This window comes from Lampetra fluviatilis, chromosome 29 (genome assembly GCF_964198595.1).
Source record: "Lampetra fluviatilis chromosome 29, kcLamFluv1.1, whole genome shotgun sequence".
Taxonomy (NCBI): domain Eukaryota; kingdom Metazoa; phylum Chordata; class Hyperoartia; order Petromyzontiformes; family Petromyzontidae; genus Lampetra; species Lampetra fluviatilis.
Genome location: NC_136303.1, coordinates 4,341,261 through 4,368,041, shown reverse-complemented (window position 1 = coordinate 4,368,041; position 26,781 = coordinate 4,341,261). Strand labels below are relative to the sequence as shown.

Here is a 26,781-nt window from a genome sequence, read left to right as displayed (position 1 = left end):
TTTGCAGCAGGGGCATCCGCAGCGAATGATACTAGGAATTCCTGGTAACAAAAAATGTGTCTGTGTACGGCCAATTCTTTACTCATACCTCTCGGTATCCTTATCCCCAGGATGGGTAATTCATGTAAGATGTCAAACTGTACCACCGATTAGCACGGTTGGCTACGTATGGTGCGAAAGAAGTTCAACACATCTTCTTGGTTCTTTCGGTAAAGTCACGTAGAAGGGAAGTAATAAAATAATAAAAATAAAACATAATAAAACAATTCTCACGACGTTTCGGCCACAACGCAAGCAGCCATCCTCAGGCGCCTGAGGATGGCTGCTTGCGTTGTGGCCGAAACGTCGTGAGAATTGTTTTATTATGTTTTATTTTTATTATTTTATTACTTCCCTTCTACGTGACTTTACCGAAAGAACCAAGAAGATGAATCCCTGCAGTCACGAAAGCTTTAAATCGAAAAGTTCTACACACACAGGACTTCTATTCTCCCGTACCTAAGCTCCCCTCCTTTATCAGCTCGCACTGACCAGCGTGGTGAAGTAGGGCCAAAAATAACCCCGCTCCCTTCCCCACCGTGACCCGTACAACGTGGGGAGGCCCTCATCCAGCAGTGGATTGACAAAGGGGGCTGTGCATGGCACAGAGAAGTTGCAGCTGCTTTGGTGAGTGCCGTGAAGCTCACTAATAAGTCGGCCACAGTGGGAAGGGCAGGGTTTTGTACAAATCCTGCCCAGATTCTCACTGCTGTTAGCGAGCATCTGTTAATACCAACAGAGAACCATTGCATTATATTATAATATATATTTTTACTTCCCTTCTACGTGACTTTACCGAAAGAACCATGAAGATGAATCCCTGCAGTCACGAAAGCTTAAAATCGAAATTTAACCATTGCATTTTCAACCACCCCCCCCCCCCAATTCCGCCTACCCGCTCCCCCTCTGCAAGGCTGACGTCAAATACACGACACCAGTTACTCATTTCAAGTGGCGTGAGTCAAACCTATGGGTGACCCAGGCCGTGCTTTAGTAGATATCAATTGCCACTGGCGCGTTTGCGCCGGTGGATGCCAGACCAAAGCATTAGCGGACACGCTTGCATGTTTCTGCGTGTTCGCATTGAAGGGGAATGCTACGTCAAGACGTTTCCACGGGTTGATGTCCATTTCATTGTGGTTTACGTCGAGAAAGAGTAATCGCAACACATTTTATTTTCTCCGTAGAAATAAACTGGTTGATCAGAAGTCCCGTTTCTCTTTGTGCTTGCATAGCCACGGGGGTTCTTTGTTGTAAAACTCACGCAATATTTTTTGGCAACAATCTCAACGTATTTGTTCATTGTTCTCGAGGCTTTCATCGGCGATGAGGCTATCGAGTGTGCAGGCGGTGCAACTGCAACTGGGGGACTCACGGGCCAGAGGAGCCCAAAAGCGCCGAGCTACGAAGAGAGAGCGAGAGAGACGGGGAGTGGTGGTGGGGGGGGGTCCCATTTCATTCCGAGCCCTAGAGGGCCCACATGCCAACAACTGCACCATACGCCGCTGGGTTTCATCCATCGGATTTTACAACGCTGGTGGTTGTGCATCGGGAGCCAGGGGTCCAACCCGTCCCACCGTAACCGTGGGGCAGTGAGCGAGCGGCGGATGCGTGCCGAGCACGAGCGAGCCGAGTGATCGTGCACGCACAAAAGCACGCACAAGCGAGCGCATGTGTGTGTGCGCGCATCCGTTGGAGCGTGTGCCCTTCTCGCACGCCTCTAAACAGTTATTACACGAAGCATTTTCTCTGTCGTCCCTCTCTCTCGCTCTCTCTGTGTGTGTGCCGTCTGGCTCCCGGCCAAGGCAGGAAGGGGCCACTGACGTCAAGGGACCAGGAAGGAGGGGGTCGCATTACTCTCCTGGTACGTCAGCTGGGCAACACTCACGTGTACGCATGCACGCCTCTTCCAGCACTGCTGGCGGACACACGCACGCGGGCACACGCGGGCGTCGACAGAGCTGGCTGGCCGGCCATCCGATGATTTAAGTCATCCATGGATTTACCGATTTGTATCGGTTCGATTATTCGACTCATCGGGTAACGCGAAATAAGTTTCGCCGAATAAACTCTTGGCTCCGTTTGCAAGTTGTGCCACTGGACGGGAGGTGACGGACTGGGCTTGGTGATGTCATCAACATCGTACCAAAGCTGCGTTCCAGCAGCACAGCACATCGAGCAGAACGACGGCGTTCTCACTTTAGCTGTACGGACTGTGCGCATCTCGCCGAGGCATAGCGGTGGTTGGCATGGGCCCCCTGGTGCCCATGCAGCGCCTGGGTCAGAGGTCGCAAACGGGTTTTGATTCCTTACCCGTACCCGTACCTGGCCGCACCAGGGTCGCAAATGGGTACCCATACCCGTACCCGGCCGGGTACGGGTACCCATTCCCTACCCGTACCCTACCCGAAATGAGTGACAAACGGTTACTCACCAGTGACTCACAGCCTACCCGTACCCGTACCCGGCCGCACCAGGGTTGCAAACGGCTACCCGTACCCGTACCCAGCCGGGTACGTACCCGGCCGGGTACGGGTAGCCGGGTATCGGGTAGGGTACGGGTATCGGGTACCCGGTTGCAACCTCTGGCCTGGGTTCCTCCGTCTCGTGGGTCGGGTGCAATTGCACCGCCTGCACACTCGATAGCCGCGCCGCTGACATCTTGCAAACACGCACCCTCGCAGGCCAATGCGCCCGGCATGTGGCACAACTGCCGGCGTGTGGCACACTTTGCTCGCTGCAAAATGGCATCGCAGCGCTCGTAAAGCTGACAGAGCATCAATTGTAATTCCTTTTTTTTTGTTCAAGCCTGCAGCTAACGAAGGAATTAAGACTGCAAAAACGCTGCGATTATCATTCTTGATTATTGTTAATGTTTTGTTCTTCTTAGAACATTCAAGCACGGTGGTGGTGTAGTCAGACATTCTTATCTGCCTCACGTTTTGCAATCTCTTTTTCTAACCCCCCCATTCCCCCCCCCGCCCCAACCAGATCTCACCAAGCCCCCAGAGTGTCTGGGTGGCAGTGCAGTCTCACACCCCCCCCCATCACTCCCCAAAGCCCACAGGCCCAATCTCCCCTCGAGCCCCCACCTTAAACCGCACGCCGCCTCCCCCCCCAGCCACCCACCCAACTCACATTCTCAGCCACGCTTGGCTTTGCCAAATCTGTTTGTTTATTTATGAGAATCCCGAAGACATTGACGTCAAACTGGGCAACGATCAGGTTACGACACTAAGCCAATGGGCCGACACCCAGTAAATCATTCGACGGCTAAAGAACACAGGCCCGGCTCTGCTGCCCTCACTGACTGCCACCCTCACCGCATGCTCCCTTTGGGGAGCCACTCCGGCATTCACTTAGGAACTCGTTTCGACCAAAATAATACCCATTTAGGTGTTCCGTTTACGGTCCGTAGAAAAATAAAATTACTATTTTTTTTTTTAAACCGCCGCAAGTTTCAAAATGAAAGAGAGAAAAAAAAACGACGGAAAGGAGAACGATGCAACTTATTTCGTCAACATCGTCGTCGTCGTCGACGACGACCACGATCCATCCACTGCTGGATGAAAGCCTCCCGCAAGTCGTCGCCACCACTTAGGTGTCGGCAAACAATTCAGAACGGCACAATGCTGGGTCTGCTTCAGAATTAAAAAGTGTTCGTAGCAAATGCACTGAAGGATTGATCTTGCTGATAGCACTGCAATGTCGCACTAAGGGCAGTATTTGCAAACCTCCGTGCACAGCAAAACGCTGGCTATAAATTTATAGTTGTCATGTGAAAAGTCTCGTTGGAATGGTGCTCAGGTCCTGATCGTTAAGCCTAATTTATTTGTGCGTTTTTAGGGGGTTACGATTGCAAACGCACAGAAATAATGATGACTGTTGAAAGACTTTTTCATGTTCAAAGTTTATAGGTTGAGGAATATTTATCACCATCATTTGCCAACTTAACTGATATAATACCATAAATTGTGATCAATAAAAACTATTTATTTACAAAATAATTTTTTTGTTCTTACAATACCAAAAGAAAATATCTGTGGCAGACTGCAAAATTACATTTTCTGAAAATGTTTTTTTTTGGGGGGTAGAGGTGGAATTATAAAAATCGACTTGAGTACAAACGGTGACAATGCAGCCGCCAATAACGATTCCAGCAATTGCAAATTTCGACAAGGGGCACATGAAGCTGTGGCCAAAAAAAAAAATGCTTGTCGACCATCGCTGGAAGCCAATTATTTTTGTTGCAAAAAAATAAAATAAAACGGACAACTTCCACCCGAAAACATAACGCAGACACACGCACGCGCTCGCCCGGCCCTCTCGCGCTGCGCCGAAAGCCACTCACAAAGGGTGGATTCTTTTCGTTTCGATTTTTTTTTTGGTAAACGTTAAATAGAATGTTTACGCTTTTGGAACGAGCGAACTTTTCCGGCGGGTATAATCCGGTGCGCGCCTGTGTTTGCGGGTAACTCGCACCAGCGAAACCCCAGTTTTTGTCAGCTGCCGAAAGTGCACGGCTCGGAGAATTCTCACCACCCTCCCGTCCCCCGTGAAGTGAAACAGGGAAGCAAGAGAAGAAAAAACCCCTGCCACTTAGTACAATAATGACGCATTTGGGGGTGGGAACTGAAACTGTTTCCTTAGCAACGGTTGCCAGGGTAACCATCACAACCCCCACCACCACCACCACTACCCTCCTTCCCCATCACCATCGCCTTCCTTTCACCCCTCCCCCGCCTCCCCACCTCCTGCCAGGAGTCCCCGAAGCCTCAGACACATCCAATTCGTCCTCCCTCCCCACCCAAAAAAGCTAAATCCCCTTTTGTTTCCCTCGGCATCCTCACCTGGTAGAGCTTGATGATGTGCGGATGCGTGAGCAGCTTCATGATTTCCACCTCTCGGTACACCTTTTTGAGATTGCCCTCGTCCAGGTGAGATTTGTCGATGATCTTGATCGCGACCTGGCGAAGCAAGGGCAGAGAGATGCACAAACAAGGGGGCACCAAGAGGCGAGTTTATTTTTTATTTTTTAAATCCTTTATATTAAGTTCACTTGCTTGCTTGCTTGCGCGCTTACGACCGTGCAAATCTTTCGGTCGTTTTTTAATCCACTTCCCGTGATCCAATCAAGCTGACATTTTGCACACAGACTCGTTGTGCGTGACAATTTATTTTCGTGAAAATTTTTTTCCAAAATGTTCCACTTTTTAGGAAACATTTTTTTTCATATTTAATTTAAAATACCAACGTGATGAAAATGAAACTCTTACTCAAGAAAAACAGAAATGAATAATAAAATAAAACCGATGGCACGCATATAAAGGATTTATAGTGAAAAACTTTGTTTTTACGGGTTAATTTGTGTTCCAGTAACACTGACAGGTCTCGTTATCTTTATGTCTTTACCGCCCATACGAACCTACGCACGTGCGTACGCAAGCACTGAGGTGGTGGGGTGCTGCTGTCTGGGGGCTTGACGTCATTAAACTTACAGCCTGCTATGGCTCACACATTGTCACCGAATGCAATCACCCCCCCCAACCAACACACCACACAAACCTCAATGGCCCATTTCTTTTATTATGACGATGCTGGAATTCAGTCTTGGACAGTAGAGATAAAGGTGCCCGTGGAACGCACAGCGGACAATTCGGTCTACCAGATAAACTCAAGACGGTGCTCCCTCCGATAAGAAGAAAGTATGCCCTTCCATTAGTGGCAGATTATAGTCTAATCGCGTTGCAGCCCAATCAAAAAACCCGTTCATAGTCAATGTAAAAAATTGGGTGTTTATCGCAACAAATATCTCCGACTCTCCAACAAAAGGAGAAAAAAAACACATTACTTATCGAGCACAGTAAGGTTTCATTCACCACGCACACACACACACAAACGCGTGTTTGTTTACGTAAAGAAAGCTGTGTTGTTTACAATTTCGCACACATGCATAGTAGGGCATGTAAACCTAACCGTTCTCTATTTTTTTTAAATCGAGATTTTAAATAAAGAAAACATCAAACTCACTACTGGCATATCACCAAACACAAAACATTAACCACACAACAACAACAATTATCACAACAATAGTAGTCAGCTGTAGCAGAGCAATTAAAAAATAATATGCCAAATTGAACGACCACTCAGCAAAGACACACCAAGGGCGAAACAACGGAGGCCTGTTTTAATTTTTTGTTTAAAATCAGAGAAACTCCGTGGTGTGTCTGCTTAATAATAACAACAACCACCACCACCACCACCAAGGTCACTTCGCCAGAATAAAGCCAGGGGCCACAAAACCCACTCGGAGCAGCCCATTAATCCTGGCCTGTAAATTACCCACACATCCTGGAATCAACAAACACCGCCAAGGCCCCCACCTCCTTCCCCGTGCAATATTACACTTCGGTGAATTAATAATTGCATTTTGTGTAACACAGAAATGCTGGAATGCTAAAAATGCCCCCCCAACTAGCAACGGTGTAAGCGGGGAGTGCTGTATCTGGCAAGCGCGTGTTACCGTCGTGCCTTGGCAATTTCATTTCACAGCCTTCCTGCACAGAGCCAGCACCTACTGTGTGCGTGCGTGTACACGTGCGTGTCTGTATGTGTACACGTGTGTGTCTCTGTGTGTGTGTGTGTGCAGGAGGCTCGTGAAGGACGCTACTGGGCAGTTGGAGGCAGTCGCCCTCCAACAACAACGGAGGGCGGAGGAGCGACGCTCACAACAACGAGCGGAGCGCCGGGTGGCTAAAGCACAGTAAGTTGGCACAGTAGGGGGCACAGGTGGTGCATCAGCCAGTCATCTCAGTCAGTAGACCCGTGGCACCTGCTGGGTCTGCCCCGTGACCTCCTGCCAGGGGGCGTTTGACACTTCACGTGGCCTCAAGGTGCACATGGCCTGGCACAAGCGTCGTGGTGACGTCACCGCCACTTAGTGTGTCTGCGTGTACACGTGTGTGTACATGTGTGTGTGTGTATGTGTGTTTAAGGTTGCGTGGGTGAGTGGAGGGTGAGTGGGTGGGTGAGTGTGCGTGAGTGGGGAGCGGTGGTGTAGCGGTTAGCGCGCTGCGCTACGAACCTGGCGACCCGAGTTCGATTCCCGCTCACGGCCAACACCCAGTGGCGATTATCTGAACCGGTCCTAGGCCTCCCCTAGGTCGACTCAGCCTCAAATGAGTACCTGGTGCGGTGTGTGTAAACATCGGCACCGGGGAGACAAAGGCGGCCGGGCGTGGTGTTGGCCACCCACCACCTCGTGTGCCGTGCCGACCTTCACAGGTGCCACTCGCTAACAGCACTTGCCCCAACAGTCTGTGCAGGCTACACGGGGGACCTTTGTCTTGTCTTGGTGTGTGCATGTCGAGTGTAGTGTACGACGCTGGCATGTGGCTGCTTGCGTCACCGTCTCATTCCATGGGGGCCCTTTCACAAATTATAGGCAAGCTCACAGTCAAACATTTCAAAATCGTCCTCACGATACACACGGTGGAAGGAGGGGGGGAGAGGAGGGGAGGGGGTCAGAGTTTTTTTTTCAAGTATGGATCGTTGATGGAATAATAAGTCAAATGGTTTTACACTTAAAACTGAATAATGCACCAATTGTCCAACCTTGTCCGACGACTTCCGACACCACCGCAGTATCTCGTGAGATTCTCTGACTTTTGTCGAAAAGGGTGGACACGTGATTTATTTTCGAGTTACACCCCCCACCCACCCATCCCCCCTGAAGTTCACATTTTTTGTTGCAAAAGTAAAAAAAAAATCCGCTTAACGATTTTAGGGGCCGTCCATAAATGACGTCACGTGATTTTGGACGATTTTTGACCCCCCCCCCTCGTCACACGGCGTCACAAAAAGTCAGACCCCCCCCCTCAAATATGACGTCACAAAGCTCTGCCCCCCCCCCCCAAAATAAAACATGCTTCAAATCGCTTTCAACTATCGTCATTGTAGTGCGTATTTCATGTGGCGCTGCACTCTGATGTCGGAGAAAACATTTATTAAAAAGTCTATTTAATTAAGTAGAAAGAGTTGTCTATATTTATTTAAAGTTGCGCATTTTGATGTGACGTCACATTTCTCACCCCCCCCCCCCTCATCACGCATCGTAACAAATGTCTGACCCCCCCCCCCAGGTGCGTGACGTCATTTATGGACGGCCCCATAGTCATGATTACCCGCATCTTCACAGTGGTCTGAAATGTCCATCAACAATTTGTGCCGCTGCCAAATTCGCTTGCTTGCGCTTGCTTGCTGTGCATGGACTAACTGGGGTGCAATGATGAAATTCATTACTTGATTAAATTATTCACCAAAAGATTTAGTGCTGGACATGGCAGCGGTCACACATTTGCGAATGTCATTTGTAACATTGATCATTACCTGCGCAGCATCGATAGTTCAATGTCAATGCTGCCATTGTATTGGGGAACTACGGCTGCGTGGTGTTATCGTGCTGTAGCCTGGGACTGGTTTGTTTGCTGCCTTGCCCAAGCTTGTTAAATCGGACCTATAGAATTAATGCACGCATTATTTATTTCTATTTAATTACTTGATTACCAGTTTTTTTGCTCTATTCTGCACTCCCTATCGTTGTGTGTGTGCTGTCTGCTGCTGTATCTTGCTCACCCTGCCCATACTGGACATGTGTGAAAAAGAGCTTCACGACTCCTCGGATGCTTCCGGTCTGAATCAAGATTCTGATTCTGAATATTTGGTAGGGGAGAGAGGGTCTGAATGTCATGATCGCGCACCTCCGATTAGCACCGCTGGCTACGTAGGGCGCGAAAGAAGTTCAACATACATGCGGCACGTTTAATCATAACCGGAGCCGTCAGTCCCACTTGCATTTGAGCTCAAAGCCACTACCTACAAAGCCAACCTGGCAATTGCTGGGAACACTTTGGCTGGGCTGCCAGTCCATGTTGAAACAAACCGCACCACCACTGTTCAACACAGCCCCCTGGGTACAATATACTATACTACTGGTGGTGTTAGATTTAACCCTTTTATATGTATGTTGAAACTTCTTTCGCATTGGATGTAGCCAACCGTGCTCATTGGGGGTGCGGATGGGGGAGGAAACAACAAGCTGACACAATTCGATTAACTGTTGAGATTCGGTGATGGAGACGCATTTCAAGAATATTTTATTTTATTTCTCTCGTTTTTATCATCTTGTTTGTATTGTTCCTCGGGTTTTGTTTTCCTGTCTCGTATGTACAGATTTGTTTGCACCGGTTCGCCGAAACATCGAACTAGCATGCGGTTCATATGCTCGTTGGCATATGTTGTTGCTTGAGTCTTCAGAAATGAATGTAATCGACGAATCGATGCATCGTTGCACCCCAAGAATGTACCAGGCCTGAAACGCAACTCCAAACTGCGCAGGCTGAGAAAGTGGTGTCGCAACACCACATAAACACGGGGTGTAGATTTACATCAGGCGAGCCACTGGCATTTCATCACATACATGTAATCGCGCTTTACCAACCAATATCGAATGAAAACACTGCGAGTTTATCGCTAACCGATAGCCAGTGGTGGCCTAGGCTTTCCAAAGTCATGGCAGGTCTTGTAAAAATCTGTGTTGTTTGACTTTACTTCACCCGATTTAAAGCTTTCGTGACTGCAGGGATTCATATTCTTGGTTCTTTCGGTAAAGTCACGTAGAAGGGAAATAACAAAAGACAGCCCTGTTCTTCACCTGAGGACGGCTGCTTGCGTTGTGGCCGAAACGTCGTGAGAATTTTATGATGTTTGTTTTTTATTATTTTGTTATTTCCCTTCTACGTGACTTTACCGAAAGAACCAAGAATATACTTCACCCACTTGTCAGTGCAGGTTGGTGTAAGTGGGGGAGGGTCAGGACGAGTTCTCATATACTACACTAAACTAAAACTTAACTTACATTTTACCAGGTAAGGCCCACTGAGCTATAACTCTTTATTTCAGAAGCGACCTGGCCACAAATGATAGCTCAACGAAGTGGCTTATCATCACGTGGAAATGTACAGTAGGCAAATACTCCAAACGCGTGTTGATGTTGATTCTAAATGTGTGGAGCGAAAAACCGGAGGACCTGGAGAAAAATCCACGCGACCACGGGGAGAGAGACATGCAAGCGCCAAATATACAGCAGGCGTCAGGGTTGGAGTCGAACCCACGATCTCCTGCATACCAGGCGAGGTAGTAAACATCTCGCCACCGTAGTGCCCTCACTCACCACACTGATGTTAGCCGGGGCCGGGAATCAAACTCAGGTCGCCAGGTTCATATTGCAGTGAGCGAACTGATTTAACACCGCTCCACGCCATTACATTTTTACACAGCGTTAACTTATTTCCTCGCTTTGAACTAGGAACTATCACTCTGCAGTGATTGCGATGCAACCATTATTTAACATCGTTGTATTTTTAATGTCGACATTTCAAACACGGAGGGGGCCCGATTAGCGTGCGTTTATTCTCCCGCCCGCCGTTTTAAACGCGAAGCCTCGGGAAATGTGTCCACACCTGAGCGGAAGCCGCAAAGTCTAAACTCGGGTCGGATGAATACCAACACATCCACACTTGCACGCATCTAACCGCGGGGCACCCTGCAAAAAACCCCTTGATGATTCACAATATCTTAATTCTCCGGGACGAAGGCTTTTCTTGCCAGTGTGTGGCTTCGATTCATTCCATTCCGCTGCCATCTGTTGGGAGACGATTCAATTAAAAAGTGGACATTTAAAGTCTTCCATTGACGCTAGGGTGGGTTTGAAAAGCTATACGTATGCATGCTGTATTTTGAGTCATCAACTTTTTTTCAGGATACTCAACTCCAAACCCCATCGCCCCCTCCGAAACAAGCTAAACAATCGCATGAACCAAGATGGCACACAGCACGATTGTTTTTCTTAGTTTTGCGTAACCTTTTATCAAATGTGTTAAATCAAATAAATCTGAAAACCCGCAACCATATGGTCCGCATGGATTATTCCCACCGATTCCGTGCGGCTTCTTGCGATGTGGTCGCATTTTTGTAGACACCACTACATAAATCCACATTCGCCTTGGATAGCATTTTATCGACACTGTTTGTTCCATTCTTGCGATGGTTTTCATACGACGGGGTAAAGGTGGGGTGGTAAAAATGTGCGCAGAAATTGTTCACATTCATTAACATCGGGCTCGTCCGATGATGACCTTGCTTCTGCGTTTTGCAGCTGCTACCGTTAGGGAGACCTCTAACATTGCGCTGAAATTCGGGCTCAGACGTACGCACGTACTGTGCGCGTGGGTTGTACGAGTTAAAAAAAAAACACACAATTTGCATTGATATCGTGGCATGCCGTCTCCGTTTCCTTCCTAACCGTGGCATTGCAAGTAATCGACACTCACTTCCAAGAGACGGGAAGGCTCGATGAAACCAAATGAAAGTTTATTTTCACCCCACCCACCCCACCCGTATTTTTTAAAGATATCTGTAAAAAGATAAATTGTATGAGTTCGCATAGCGTGTCCCGAACGGCCCTTTACATGTACAAGAGCTCAAGGGTGGAAACCTGGGCTAGCAGTCAACCGGTGAGATAAGATGCTCTATACGAATAGAAACATTTGTGAAGGATCTTTGTTGCATTTATTGTTCGGCATTCCTCGAAGACACTTGGCGGAAAACATCGACCGCGTCAGAAAACGCCAAGAGGCCGATGCCGCACATCATCAACCTTCGCAGAGGGGGCACATTTTTTGACACAAGCCACACACAGTGCTGCGATTGTGGCCATGCAACACAAACTGTGGGCCATGCAGTAAACCACTGCATTCTGTGCCCCTTCAATGGAGGAGGAGGAGCAGGAGGAATAGAACAAACTACACAAACTCTCTCCTGAAGCTGCCTTGTCATGCCTATCAGACCTCGACATTGGCATTTAGCACCTGAACAAACTGCTGAACTACGCAGGCATAGCATTTTTTGCTTTGCAAGGCAAACCTCTGCCACTATAAATGATAATTACGCAAGAGCAGTAACCGCTTGCGATTACTTTTTTACAATTTAACGGTGGCGGTGTTGGTGGTGGGGGGGTGGCAATTTTAGCCATAACCGTGGCGGCACATAATGGCATACTCTTGCGAATGACGTCAGTGGGTCGCCAACATCCACTTTACAGCGCAGGTCGCGGTTTAACGCGGTAATAACACGAATGCCCCCCGCGAAAATTAGCCTGGGGGGGCAGGGCTGTTGTGGGAATCCAACCGTGACATATAAGTTCATAGGTCAGCCGTCGCCCTTTCTCAACACCCACCTGCCATCAGCACCCTTTGTCTTAAACCACAAGCAGCCGACTGTGTGTGAACAGCGAGGAGGTGGCGTAAAGATTTGTGGCCGTTGCGATTCAATTAAATATCAGTGGGGGATGGGGGGGGAGGGAAGTTTGGGGCCATTGTGGTGAATGTAGCGGAGTGGCGTGAGCCAATGACATTTAACGTGTGTGGATATTAAACGCAAAAAAAAACCACTCAACGATTCCTGCCACGCACGATCCCATTCAAATGTCGTTTAGCCGTAGTTGCCTTAAGTTCAACAGCAGCTGTCCGGGGCTGAGCTCCAGAAAATATGTCCCTGCCAACTCCCATCCCCCATACACTCGTGCTGTCCAGCCCTTTTGTCAGTCAATCCACTGCTGGATGAGGGTCTCCCAACGAAGTACGGATCTGGGAGGAGGGGGAGGTGGTTATATGACCCCATACTTCATTCTTCACCACGTTGGTTGGCCACTGCTCCTCCCTCCAAACATCTTGCCTCGATTGCGAAGCGGCGTTGGTGGCGATAGGAGGGTGGGAACTCGGGCGAGGGCAGAAAATAGAAATGAAATAACCCAACGGTGCACTGTATTAATTCTAGATTTGAAGCTTTCGTGACTGCAAGGATTCATACTCTTAGGTTTTTTCGGTAAAGTCACGTAGGTAAAACATTAACATTAATAAAAGTAAAATAAAATAAAAATCACGACGTTTCGGAGGCAACACAAGCTTCCGTCTTCAGGTGGAACCGTCACAGCTACGACAGCTGTCGTGTTGCCTCCGAAACGTCGTGATTTTTTTATTTTATTTTACTTTTATTAATTTAAATGTTTTACCTACGTGACTTTACCGAAAAAACCTAAGAGTATGCACTGTATTAAATAAATGTGGTCAGAATGAGGGGGGGAAAAAAAACGGGCCGCACGAAAGCTAATCCATTCCTGATGCTCCCTTCACGGACGGAGCTGATGGCACAGGCATTCGCCGTGGCAGCGGTCGTAACCGGGTCAACGTGGCAGGGGATTCGACAAGTGAGATGCAATTTTGAATGGAGCCGGTGGCCAGTAGAGCCCTAAAATAAAAGTAAGAATCCAACAGGAACGGACTCGAGTATAGAATGCAATGAAGCAATGAAAACTGTGTATTTTTTTTTAAACTAAACTATATTTTTAGCCCAGGTAAGGCCCACTGAGCTACATATTTCTTTTTTCAGAAGTGACCTGGCAACCACAAAGACACGTGGAAATTTATGGCAGCCGAATACTCTAAACGCACGTTGAGTCTAATTGTGGAGAGGAAAAAACCGGAGGAAACGGGAGAAAAATCCACGCGATCAAAGGGAGAGAGAACGTGCAAACTCCAAATATACAGCAGGCGTCAGGATCGGGATTGAACCCACGACCTCCTGTACACCAGGCGAGGTAGTTAACATCTCACCACCGTGGCACCGTAATGCACAGACATACTTGAGGGCTTAGCAGTTAGATGAATTAAAATTAAAACCCATCGTTTATTCTTCTGCGTATGGCTGATGTTGATGTAAAGCACCAACTGTAATTTTACACTGACTGCGTCAGGAGAAGCCGCAAACACGTTTTACGGGATTCTGACGGCCCGAAACGGAATTTCATTCCTCGTGAAATGGCAGGAGATTTATGAACAGATGTAGATGCAGTGAGACAAGATAAATGAAGTTCACGAATAGAGACGCGGTACAGATGAGAGAAGAGAGATGTGGACGCAGTGACAGACGAGAGATGAATTGACGTGTTACGTTAATTCGCTGATGCTAATGAGGATTCGTACGCTACATTTGATACACCCCTATTTTTAGATGACATTACGGGCGACGGTCATTTTTCATTGATGCGCTATGGAAAGGGCCCACTGCCCGAAACGTCCCACTTTAAATACTTTTTTTTTCCTACGACCAATGTGTTGTTGTATCATCGTCATCTGCCGCCGCTGCTGTCAAATCCGCAGATTAATCCCCAACGAGGTTCGCAAGCGAAGCAACTTGTGCAGTCTATGACGCAGATCACAATATGGTTAGAGGAAGGGCTTAATTTCACACTCGATTTTTTTTTTCTTCTGAACGCCGCTAGGCCGGCTTGGAGGGAGTAAGGATTATCGGCGAAAGGTATTATCCACTAGTGAGCTCCTTCGAGAGGGTATTTCTTTTTTCCCGACTCCTTCCACGCTTGCCATCCAGCGGCGGACTGACCGTGGCTTATAATTATTACGACGATAGGATTGCCGTCTGTTTTGGTTTGACCCGGACAGTCCAGTAATTGCCATGTGTGTTCATGTGGCAGGAATTGTTCTGCACCCGAGATCTGCTAGGTACCGGTCTAGCGTTGAACTTTATCGCAGTGCTACTGCACAGCTTTTATCGCAGACCTCGTGCCGACTGAGAAATGCCCGCGTTTCGTCTGCGGAAAAGGTGGTTGCTGTTAAGGTGCATGCCATCATTCAGCAGTGGTCATTATCACGATTAATAATTTTTCCTTTTCCTACAAACATGTGGGAACTGTTTCGCGGCTAGCCAACGCAACATTTTCCACATTCTCATGCGAATATGCCATAACGCATGGCATGGCTATGCACATACTTTAGGTGTATCGCAATGTGTGTGTGTGCGCGCACGCCCTTTTTTTTCATGTTTCATTACCGGCTGGAATGCGTCAATGCGTGCCCCGTAACATGCCAGCCAGGTCCTTAGGCGGAGCAGCAGCAGCAACAACAGCAACCACGCCACGGCAATGCGACCGAAGGTGCTGCTGCTGCTGCTCTGCCTTAACCTGCATGCGTAAGCGCAAATGTAGCGCCGATTACTGACGTCAATGAACGACCCCCAAACACCCCCCTCCCTCTCCTCCAGGGTCCAACCCGGCTCAGTGGGGGGAGGAGGAGGAGGATGATGGGGGATGTGGCAGCAGGTTAAGATGCGTGAAGTAGGCGATGTCTGCGCTAGTGGTGGTAATCGGGCGTGGTGCCGGCCAGCCGTGCGGCCGGCCTCCATAGGTCAGTTTAACACGTAGGCTTTCGCGACCAATATTATTCATAAGCAACGTTTTTGGGTTTAGATCGCGTTATTTATAAATGTGTCGTAACCCTCCACCACCCGACACGGCCAATCAGTAAAAAAGTGTCACGTTGACAAAAGACAAATTGTAAATGTTGTGGTTTCACGCTTCAACACACCGGTGGGCTAAAGCAGTGAACTATTTGTCTTTTGTCAACGTGACATTTTTTTACTGATTGGCCGTGTTGGGTGGTGGAGGGTTACGACACATTTATAAATAACGTGATCTAAACCCAAAAACGTTGATTATGGGCCTTCATAGGTGTTTGCCCGATTACCACCACGACCACAGACACATAGAAACACGCCTTTTGGAGTCTTTGGCTGCTATACATTTCCACATGGCAAGCCACTTCGTTGAGCTGTCGTTTGTGGCCAGGTTGCTTCTGAAAAAGAAGCTAACAGCTGAGTGAGCCTTACCTGGTAAAATAAAAAAAAAGTGTTTAGTTTTAAAGAAAATACAGTTTTCAATGCTTCATTGCATTCTATAATCGAGTCTGTTTTTTGTGATTTGCTTATCTTTCCTATACTTTGCACTTCTATCGTGTTTCTGTATTTTTGTTGTTGTCGTAACATTCTGACCCATCCCTACTGGGCATCTGTGAAAAAATAGCTTCATAGTTCATCGGATTAAATATTCTGATTGTGATTGAGTCTGTTAAAGGCGATACGAGGGAGCTTTGTCTTTTGTGTTTTTTGGTTTTGGAGGCGATAACGCCGGGTGCTTAGGGGGCAAGGAACACGCTTGTGACACTTTAATTGTTGTGACATCGTGTTGATTTTTGTTCCAGGATTGTGTGACATTACGGCCACTTGCGTCAGTGACACGTGCGTGCGTAGGTACACACGCACGCGCGCGCACACGCACACGAGACAAAGGTTGTGTAGGTCCCACATCCACTTAAATCTCACAGTCCGAGATGAGTGCTGTTGGGAAACACCTATTGAAGGCGAGACACGAGACGGGACAAAAGAAGTCGGTGTGGTCTGAGCCACGCCCGGTCGCCTTTGTCTCTCCAGCGCTTACGTTCATAGGTGGCGGAACAAACCCTCGACTTGTATTTAAGAGCTTGTCTCTTGGATTTTGCCTCACTTGATACAGTACATTTAGCTGTGACGGTCCCACCTGATGACGGAGACTTGTGTTGCCTCCGAAACGTCGTGATTTATTATTTTATTTCTACAATTATTTTATTATTTAATTTTTACCTACGTGACTTTACCGAAAAAACCTAAGAGTGTGAACAAACCTTCTTTAGGCTAAGTCGACCAAGGCGAGTTCTCGCGCAAGGTTCACAGCCCCCCCCCCCCCCAGTGTGATTTCCCCCAGGCCCCGCACCCCCCCCCCCGTGGACATCCCTGATGACACAAGCGAGTGGTGTAGTAGCGTGCTTGGCACGGCACTCTCGTGCAAAGAATAAAATGGGGCCATCCTGCCCCCACCAAACGTGCCCGCCCCCCCCCTTCTCCGTAGCTCTCCACGCCTCTGTGCCCCCTCCAGCCCGTGGGCAGCGTACGCAGTTGCACCGCCTGCACAGCTCGTTAGGTTAAGCTGACGCCACAGCAAGCGAGCGCGTGTTGTTTTGTCGCTGGGATCGTGAGATGCAACGCGGACGCACGAAGGCGCACGCACGCGACGCCGCGTTTATAGGACGCATCTTTACAGGAGCACTGCTCGTCTTCCGATGCATTGTCCCGTCACCCCGCCCGAAAGAAATCCCCCGAGCTCAACATTTACGGGGCATAATGGTTCGAACGCCGTCGATACTCTTGTGTTTTGCAATGGCACATCTGCGTTTAATTATTGTGAACTTTTTTCACACATTGTCCGGACTCGACATTTTGGTGTTTCGCCCGGGTGGCTTGACTGCCCCGATGGATGTTTATTTCCATCCCGTTTCAAAGTTGTACTTTTGCCACGCGCATGCATCCATTCATTCATTAATATCACGCAACTTATGCTGGTTGCAGACCCCGGTGGGCGATGATAACTCCCGAGCGGAAGGCAGAGGAATAAACAACCCCCAAGAGAGCGTCTCCGCCGTGGAGATGGAGCGACGCGATGTGGCTCATGCGCAGATGCTGGGCAGTTGCGGTTACGATGCAGGACCATCAGCGGTGAAGATGAGCTTGGCAATGCCTTCACCCAGCAGTAGACTGATCATGGCCCATGGTAAAATGATGATGGTGATGATGATGATGCTGATAATAAGCCAGTGTGATGTCGGTGTCATTGGAAGGCCACGGCAATCGTCCAACTGACCACACGAGCATGCATGCCGCATCATGGGGTAGACAGCGGAGATTTTACGCGGCCTTTAAAATTCAAAGGTAGAGAGCCCCACCACCCCCATCCCCCAATGTCTGTGGCGGCTGTTAAATGGACAGACAGCCGAGGGAATCAGCGGGCAGATGGGAGCGGGCAGACATGCAGATTTAGGGCCGGCTAATGGCACAGATTTTGTGGACAGATGGGCAGACGGACCGACGGCCAAATTGATGGACAGGTAGGGTAGGGCAGGGCAGGGTAGGCAGGCAGGCAGGCAAACGGGGCCGACGGTAAAAAATAGAAGTGGAAATAAAACAACACGCACAACTCTAGTGATACATACGGCACCGTGACAGGCACACAGGGCAAGCACCTTCAGTAGGGGTGATGAGGCATGAAGCACTCGATTATGGGGGGGGGTGGCAAACTTCCCAAAAACACTCCACAAAGACAAAGATCCCCCGTATAGCCTTTACCAAACTGTAGGGGCAAATGCTGTTAGCGAGCGCCTATGAAGGCCGGAACGGCACACGAGGGGGTGGGTGGCCACCACCACGCCCGGCCGCCTTTGTCTTCCTAGTGGCAATGTTTTTTACACAGCGCACAAGGTACTCATTTGAGGCTGAATCGACCTAGGGGAGGCCCAGGATCGGCTCAGATAACTGTCGCTGGCGTTGGCAAGTGAGTGGGAATCGAACTCGGCGTTCATAGCGCAAGTGCGCTACCTGCTACACTACCGCTCCCCGCACACAAGAAGGGGCTGACTTCACGGCTGCACCGTCGTAGAGCAAAGTTCCATGGCAGTATAATCCGTCAGCAGGGAAAGCAATGATTGCGTAACGTCGTTATGCCACTGTAAATACTTTATTTTTTTAAAAAGAGCGCCGTCCATATGGCCAGAGGCGAGCGAGTTGAATTTACTGTGGCGAAAAACTCAAGAATCTGGTTTCGTGGACTCTCACGGCAAAATTCGCGATGATGGTGATGATGCATTGGACATTTGCCTCCGTGTATACCACACACTAATTAGTGTGGTCAAGTACAAACGACTACTCTTCCTATTTTATTTCTGCAAAGAGATCGCACTGAAGCAATTCTTAAATCATGCCTCATTTTGTATTCGTTTCTTATGCTTTGGTGTTTAATCTTTGTGGAGCGGAGGCTGTTTTCAAGGCCTTACAATCAACTCTAGGGCTAATCTCTCCAACGATGCATTCCTAATTGGTTTCCAAGACGAATTAAGCAAAAGTAATTAATTGACTAAATAAAAGCCACCAGCATCTCCGAGAAAATGTCACTTGCCTTGTTAAGGGCTTATTATTATATAATAGATATCTTCATGACAGTATGGCCAAGCTGTACACAAATTGACTAATCCATATACATACATAAACAACAATTGCAATACCTGTGCATACACAACAAGGCTGCCATTCACAAACAGCCCAGCTTGATGCAGACCTATCGCTTTTTGTGAGCGATCTGTTCACGAGTGGTAGATCGGTGGCATTCATCCAGCAGTGGATAAGAGAATGGCTCTTGATGATGATGATGATGATGCTGATGGTAATATGTTTATCTAATGTGTGATTTTGGCAAACACAAAATGCTTGCCCGTACGACTAATAAATTACGCTTAAGGCAAGTTGCACGCATTGTGTGCACGTGTGTGTCTGTTGAACGTCTTTCGCTCCGTACGTAGCCAACCGTGCTAATCGAGAGTTGCCAGGTAAGGACAACAAACTAAAAGCACATTCAAACATCACTTTAACGCAACGTGCATGTTTTGCCACAAGTATGTGTGGTTAATTCAGAAGTGATGCCTTTATAAAAGCCATCTATTTGGCGTTTGAACATTATTAACACCTATTTTTCATCGTTTTGTATACTGGCACAAAGGTCCCAAAGATATGTAACGCAACAGTTGCTGTAGGTTGCTACATGCGTTCGGAAAAGTTGCACAAAATAAGTGTTTAGCATCCAGACCGTGGCATGTCACTCCAATCCGCCTGCAGGCCTACACACAACACAACCACGACCCTGGGACATTAGCAAACAATAAGTTCAAGTTTATTTGCTTAACCCGGTGAGAACTCAAGAAACACGGGGATCATTGCACTTGCAAAGGGGCTGACCGAACAGGAGTGGCCGTACAATGCACGTTTTCGGCAATCATTACCATACATCGCACGAATCCTAAAAGGGTACTCTGGGATTGGGCCATCAAAGCGAGGGGTACGGGCGGCCATAAAAAGGCACAGCTTACCTGTAAATTGGCAAAAATGCGTGCACTTGGAATGCGTTGGTTGCTAAACCTCAAACGGTGGCGGATTGAGATTTTTTTTTCTGACCCCTGGCAAAATTTACACGGCACCCAGGCTGGCCAAGCGGGCAAAAGTGGCTCCCCGTTTTGTGTCGCCGGTGTTTGTCGCGGTTTCAAAGACGCACTGGAAAACGCTCTGCTGCGTTTGACATTACACACATAAAGAAACACAACTGACCACATATTCATGATCCACTGATTTCACACACACACACCACTAACACACCCAAAAACACACACAAACACATACACAACTGTCATTCGCCACTAAATGGCGGTGACATACCCACGACGCTTGTGCCAGGCTATGTGCACTTTAAAGGCCACGTGAAGTGTCGAACGCCCGCTGGCAGGAGGTCACGGGACAGACCCAGGTGCCATGGGTTGACTTACACAAACACACACAAAACACAAACAGAATAATATACACACACAAAACTACACACACACACAAACACACACGCGCCCACGTGTGTTACAAGAGATGCATACAAAAAAATATTTTCCGGTCTGTTATTGTTTTCAGAGTTAAATATAAGAGTAAGTTAGACATTCGAATTCCTGTGGATTTATGCGAGTAAACCAAGACAAGTTGGCATGGCAAACTGGATGTGCAAGTCGCATGATTGCTATTTCACAATAGACTGTACTCCAGGTATAATAACAAAGTGCTTTGCGAGACTCGTCAATGCAGAAGCATTAAACGAGGTGTCTGTATAACTTGCCGTTGTTGCGACCTATAACTGGAGCGAAAATAAGCATCATCTTATTAACAGTAATGTTGTTACAAACCCACCACGTGCGCGCGTGTGTGTGTCTGTGTGTGTGTGTGTTTGTGTGTCTGTGTCTGTGTGTCTATCTGTGTGTGTGTCTGTGTGTCTGTGTGTATGTGTCTTTGTGTGTGTGTGTCTGTCTGTGTGTGTGTCTGTCTGTGTGTGTGTCTGTCTATGTGTGTGTGTCTGTGTGTGTCTATCTGTGTGTGTGTGTGTCTGTGTTTGTGTCTGTGTGTGTGTGTCTGTGTGTGGTAGTGTAGCATGTAGCGCGCTGCCCTATGAACCTGGCCACCCGAGTTCGATTCACGCTCACGGTCACCAACACCCAGTGACGATTATCTGAACCGGCCCTGGGCCTCCCCTAGGTCGACTCAGCCTCAAATTTGTACCTGGTACGGTGCGTAAAAACATCGCCATCGGCGAGACAAAGGCGGCCGGGCGTGGTGCTGGCCACCCAATGCCCCCCCCCCTCGCGTGCCGTGTCGGCCTTCATAGGTGCTCGCAAACAGCACTTGCCCCAACAGTCCGTTAAAGGCTATATGGGGGATCTTTGTCTTTGCTGTCATACAAACGTCACCGTGAGATGACTGTCACCCAGACCATCATCATTGTAGAGGGGGCATCATCATTTGATGGGTGAAGATTACCAATGGCAATTTGAAAGTTACAATCTGTAACACATTGCGTGTTACGATGGCCATGCAGGAAAGATGAGTTGTTAGCAATAACAGGAGAAAAAACAAGTTGATTTGCAAAAATGGTGTCAGTTTAAGGAGGTATCTTCAACTCGTCCACGTTAGCTAAGATAACAAACCCCACAAACTTCCCTGAATTCTCACGAGAAACGTGTCAATCAATTTTGTTCGTGATGAATTCTGAGTGAAAGAACTCAAAACCAGGAGACTTTTTCCCCCTACAACATTTTAGCTCTACATATATTATACATTTATGGTGTCCATCAGTCAGCAGAGGTTTCCATTCATTGAAACCTTTTTAAACCGAATACAAATACAAAATTCTACATTTACATCATGCAATGCGTCCGAACATGTATTTATTTAGGGGAGATTTTTTCTTTTAAGGCATGTTACGTTATCATGATCTTGAGTTGGGTAACAGATGTGTTTCGTTGCGTTACGCGTTACATTTTCATTTATCCAAATGTTTTTTTCTTCTTCTCAAAACCTCTCTTACAACCGAAAAAAATGCTCCGATTCAACACGCGGCCGTAACTTGAAACAAAGTAAAGTTCACTGTTGTGATCAGGAGTTGCACGGAAAGGGGAATGCAATGGGATAGCGTCACAATAATGCTGCTCATGTAAACAATGCTGCTCGATTTAAAACGAAACTTGGGACACACACATACTTAGACACACACAGAGACACACACACAGACACACACAGAGGCACACACACACACTTAGACACACACAGAGACACACACACAGACATACACACTTAAGACACACACACAGACACACACAGACACACACAGACACACACAGACACACACAGACATACACAGACACACACACACATACAGACACACACACTTAGACACACACAGACACACACACACAGACACACGTACATACACACACACAGACACACGTACATACACACACAGACATACAAAGACACACACACATAGACACACACACACATACACACACATAGACACACACAGACGTACACACTTAGACACACACAGACACACACATACAGACACACACATACAGACACACGTACATACACACACAGACATACAAAGACACACACATACAGACACACGTACATACACACACAGACATACACACAAAGACATACACACACAGTCATACAAAGACACACACATATACACACATGCACACACAGACATACAAAGACACACACAGACATACAAAGACACACACAGACACACACATACAGACACACACAGACACACATACACACATATAAACAAATACACGCTGACAAATACTGTACACACAGACAAATAATGCACAGTCGCGGACACACAATTCTCAATACACAAACACACAGACCAGGGCCGGCCCGAGGCATAAGCGAACTAAGCGGCTGCTTGGGGCCCCCTGGCCACCAGGGGGCCCCCGAATCGTTTTTTTTTACAATTAAATAACTTAAACAAGTGATATAAATGAATTAATGAATGAATGAATAAATGATTCAAGACAAGAAAATTCTGTCGACAACTGCTGCTTTGTCACGGCTCACGGATGTCACGGCTCATTGACAATTCGCGTGGGCGCGGGCGCGGGCGCGGGCAGGTGCGCGCAATTGTACGTCACGATAATAAATACGCCTAAGCCATGTCACAAAAAAGGACGTATCCCTCTGGTGCCGAAAAAAGAAAAAAGAAAAGGACCGAGGAGGAGAAAAAAGAGCGAGATAAAGGTATGTTTGCATTATTATTTACAGTATGTTTTGTGCAGCAGCAGCACAAATTGTGCTCACGTCACTTGAGGAAGCAGCTAGCTAGTCATGACTCATGATATTTTTATAAGCCATAAAAGTGGTAATATAACGCACCAGAGCTAAATCCCCGCCACAACAGTGAAATGTTATTAATATACATTTATCTAGGTAGTAGGTGTGTATTTCACGTTGATAGATATCGGTTTAAGTTGGAGAAAACAGCGATGACAAGCTTAGCTAGCATTGCTGTTTGTGTTGAAGTGAATATTCCAGCTTCATAGGCAAAGCACGTGCGGTCTCTGCTTTAAGATCTTTGGCAAGCGATGGTATTGATCTTTATGAGAAAATATACCAAAGCCATGTTAGTTGCCTCAGCAGAGAGGAGCTTTTCCAAGCTCAAATTGATAAAAACATATTTGAGATCATCAATGGCCCAGGAAAGACTAAGTGGACTTGCAGTCATTAGTATTAATAACAAAGTTGGCCAAGCAATACCATACAATGATGTCATTAGTGACTTTGCCTCCAGAAAAGCTAGGAAGGAACGATTTTGAGGTCATTGTTGTACAGTTGACATTGTTGAACCCTTGCTGTTCTTATGTTTGCTTTCATTATTTAAGTATCTTTTTTTTTGTAACATTCTATTTTTGATTAGATTAATGTTTGTCTATTTTGGTTTTATTTAAAAGATTGCACATTTAATGCACATTTGCAAATAATTTATTTAATATGTTTTTTGTGACCGTTTGTATTCAGAAGTTTTAATAAAAGAGTGAAGTATTTTAAGTGTTGTTTTTATTTTTTATTAATACATAACCTCACTGTATTCGTTTATAATATTCGCTATAACATTATAGTGTGACATTTGTGTCAATAATCTTCTAGCACAGATGAGTCTGCGTGGTGGGAGGGGGGCCCCCAAATCAAATTCTGCTTAGGGCCCCCAAGAGGCTCGGGCCGGCACTGACACAGACTTACACACACACAGATAGATTGACACGGTTGGCTACGTAGCGTGCGAAAGAAGTTCAACATACATCCGCAATAAGTACACAGAGACACACAAATGCAAAGATCCCCCGTATAGCCCACACAGGCCGTTGTGGGCAAGTGCTGCTGTCAACGTGCACGGCGCTCGAGGAGTGTAATGGGAATGGAGTGTGGTGGTGGTGGTGTTGTTGTTGTGTCCGGCCACGACACGATGTACACACAACACACACACAGCATACACATAGACACACACACACAACATACACACACACACAACACACAAAGCATACACACACAACATACACAATACAACACACATACACACACAACATACACACACAACATACACACAACACACCATACACACACACACACAACACACACAAAACACACACATACACACACACAACACACACAAAACACACACAAACACACACAACACACATACACACACAACACACATACACACACAACATACACACACAACACACATACACACATCACACAACACACACACAACATACACGCAACAAACACAACACACATACACACACACACAACATACACCCACACAACACACACACAACACACACACAACATACACCCAACACACACAACACACACACATAAACACCCCCCCACCCATGGCCTGAGCACACTGTTGTGGACCTACAACACAAGACACAACACAACCACACACAACAACCACAACACAACACACACACAACAACACAACACACACACAACACACACAACAACACACACACACACACCCCATGGCCTGAGCACACTATTATGGCCAAGTGATGTTCGCGAGGACCTACAACACAACAACAACACAACAACCACACACACCAACACAACCACACAACAACACACACCAACACAACCACCACCAATCCACGCGTTCGCAACGCACCTCGGTGTTGGTGATGCGGTGCCGCGCCAACTTCACGACCGCGAAATTCCCTTTGCCCAGCGTCCCGTCGATGTCGTAGAAGCCAACCTTGACGGGGGTTCGTAGCTGCACATTGTGCATGCACCCAGCCATGGTCACTGAGCACCGAGGGACCACAGCCACAGCAGCAGCTGCTGATGATGCTGCTGATGCTGCTGCTGATGATGCTGATGATGATGTCTCTTGGACTTTGCTGCTGGATGAAAGGAGGAGGCTGCTTCGCTGCCTGTAGTGACGAGCGCACGGTGGCATGCCAAGAGTCACGATACACACCACGATCGTTCCCTCCTCCTTCTCCCCTCTCTTCTCTTCTTCTCCTCTCTTCTCTCGCTCAGTGATGCTGCTGCTGCCGCCGCCGCCGCTGCTGCTGCTGCGTCTGCCTCCTCTCGTGGCCGGCAGGCATTGGATGAGTGGTGGTGGGGGGTGGGTGGTGTTGGGGGTGGTGGAAGGGGTGGTGGTGGAAGGGGGTGGGTGGTGATGGTGTTGGTGGTGGTGGTGTTGGTGGGGGGTGGGTGGTGGTGGTGGGGGGTGATGGTGCTGGTGGTGGGGGGTGGTGTTGGTGGTGGTGGTGGTGCTGGTGGTGGGGGGGGGTGGTGGTGGTGGTGGGTGGTGATGGTGGTGGTGGTGTTGGTGGGGGGTGGGTGGGTGTTGGTGGTAGTGGTGGTGGTGGGGGGTGGTGGTGGTGATAGTGGTGGGGGTGGGTGGTGGTGGTGTTGGGGGTGGTGGAAGGGGTGGTGGTGGTGGAAGGGGGTGGGTGGTGATGGTGTTGGTGGTGGTGTTGGTTGGGGGAGGGTGGGTGTTGGTGGTGGTGATGGTGGTGGTGGGGGGTGGTGTTGGTGGTGGTGGTGGTGGGGGGTGGGGGGTGGTATTGGTGGTGGTGGGGGTGGGTGGTGTTGGTGGTGGTGGTGGTGGGGGGTGGGTGGTGGTGATGGTAGTGTTGGTGGTGTTGGGTGGTGGTGTTGGTGGTGGGTGGTGGTGGTGGTGGGTGGTGGTGGTGTTGGTGGTGGGTGGTGGTGGTGGTGGGGGGTGGGAGGGTGGTGGTGTTGGTGGTGTTGGGTGGTGGTGGTGGTGGTGTTGGTGGTGTTGGTGGTGGTGGGGGGTCGCCCGGGTGTGTGTGTGGCGATAAAGCGACTCAACTCTCACGCGCTCGCCCTCCCCACCAAGGCGCGCCTGACATAAAAGACAAAGGTCCCCCGTGTAGCCTGCCACAGACTGCTTGGCGGTGTGGTGGGGGAGGAGGGCAAGTGCCGTTAGCGAGCGGCGCGGACACACACGCACACACACACATGCACACATACACACATGCACACACACACATGCACACGCACACACACACATGCACACGCACACACACACATGCACACACGCACACACACAGACACACGCACACACACACAGGCACACACAGGCACACACGCACACATGCACATACACGCACACACACACATGCACGTAAACACACGCACACACACACACACGCACACACACACACACGCACACACACACACACGCACACACACACAGGCACACACACACATGCACACATACACACACGCACACACACACAGGCACACACACACATGCACACATACACACATGCACACACACATATA

General features: G+C 48.1%; 1 protein-coding gene across 2 annotated transcripts in view; it reads right to left on the bottom strand.

Moving 5' to 3' along the window:
- The window catches only part of LOC144942963 (serine/threonine-protein kinase SIK2-like), an 86,852-nt gene extending 61,265 nt beyond the window's left edge, over window positions 1-25,587 (bottom strand). Inside the window, exons 1-2 of one of the 2 annotated variants that reach the window (XM_078870029.1) lie at window positions 25,130-25,587; window positions 4,890-5,006 (exon numbers count right to left, since the gene is read on the bottom strand). In XM_078870029.1, coding sequence (XP_078726155.1) covers window positions 4,890-5,006; window positions 25,130-25,420 — 408 coding nt within the window. In that variant the 5' untranslated portion in view covers window positions 25,421-25,587. The remainder of the gene's footprint in view (window positions 1-4,889; window positions 5,007-25,129) is intronic. The other variant, XM_078870027.1, reaches the window with a different exon arrangement.
- Between the last annotated feature and the right edge of the window lie 1,194 nt (window positions 25,588-26,781).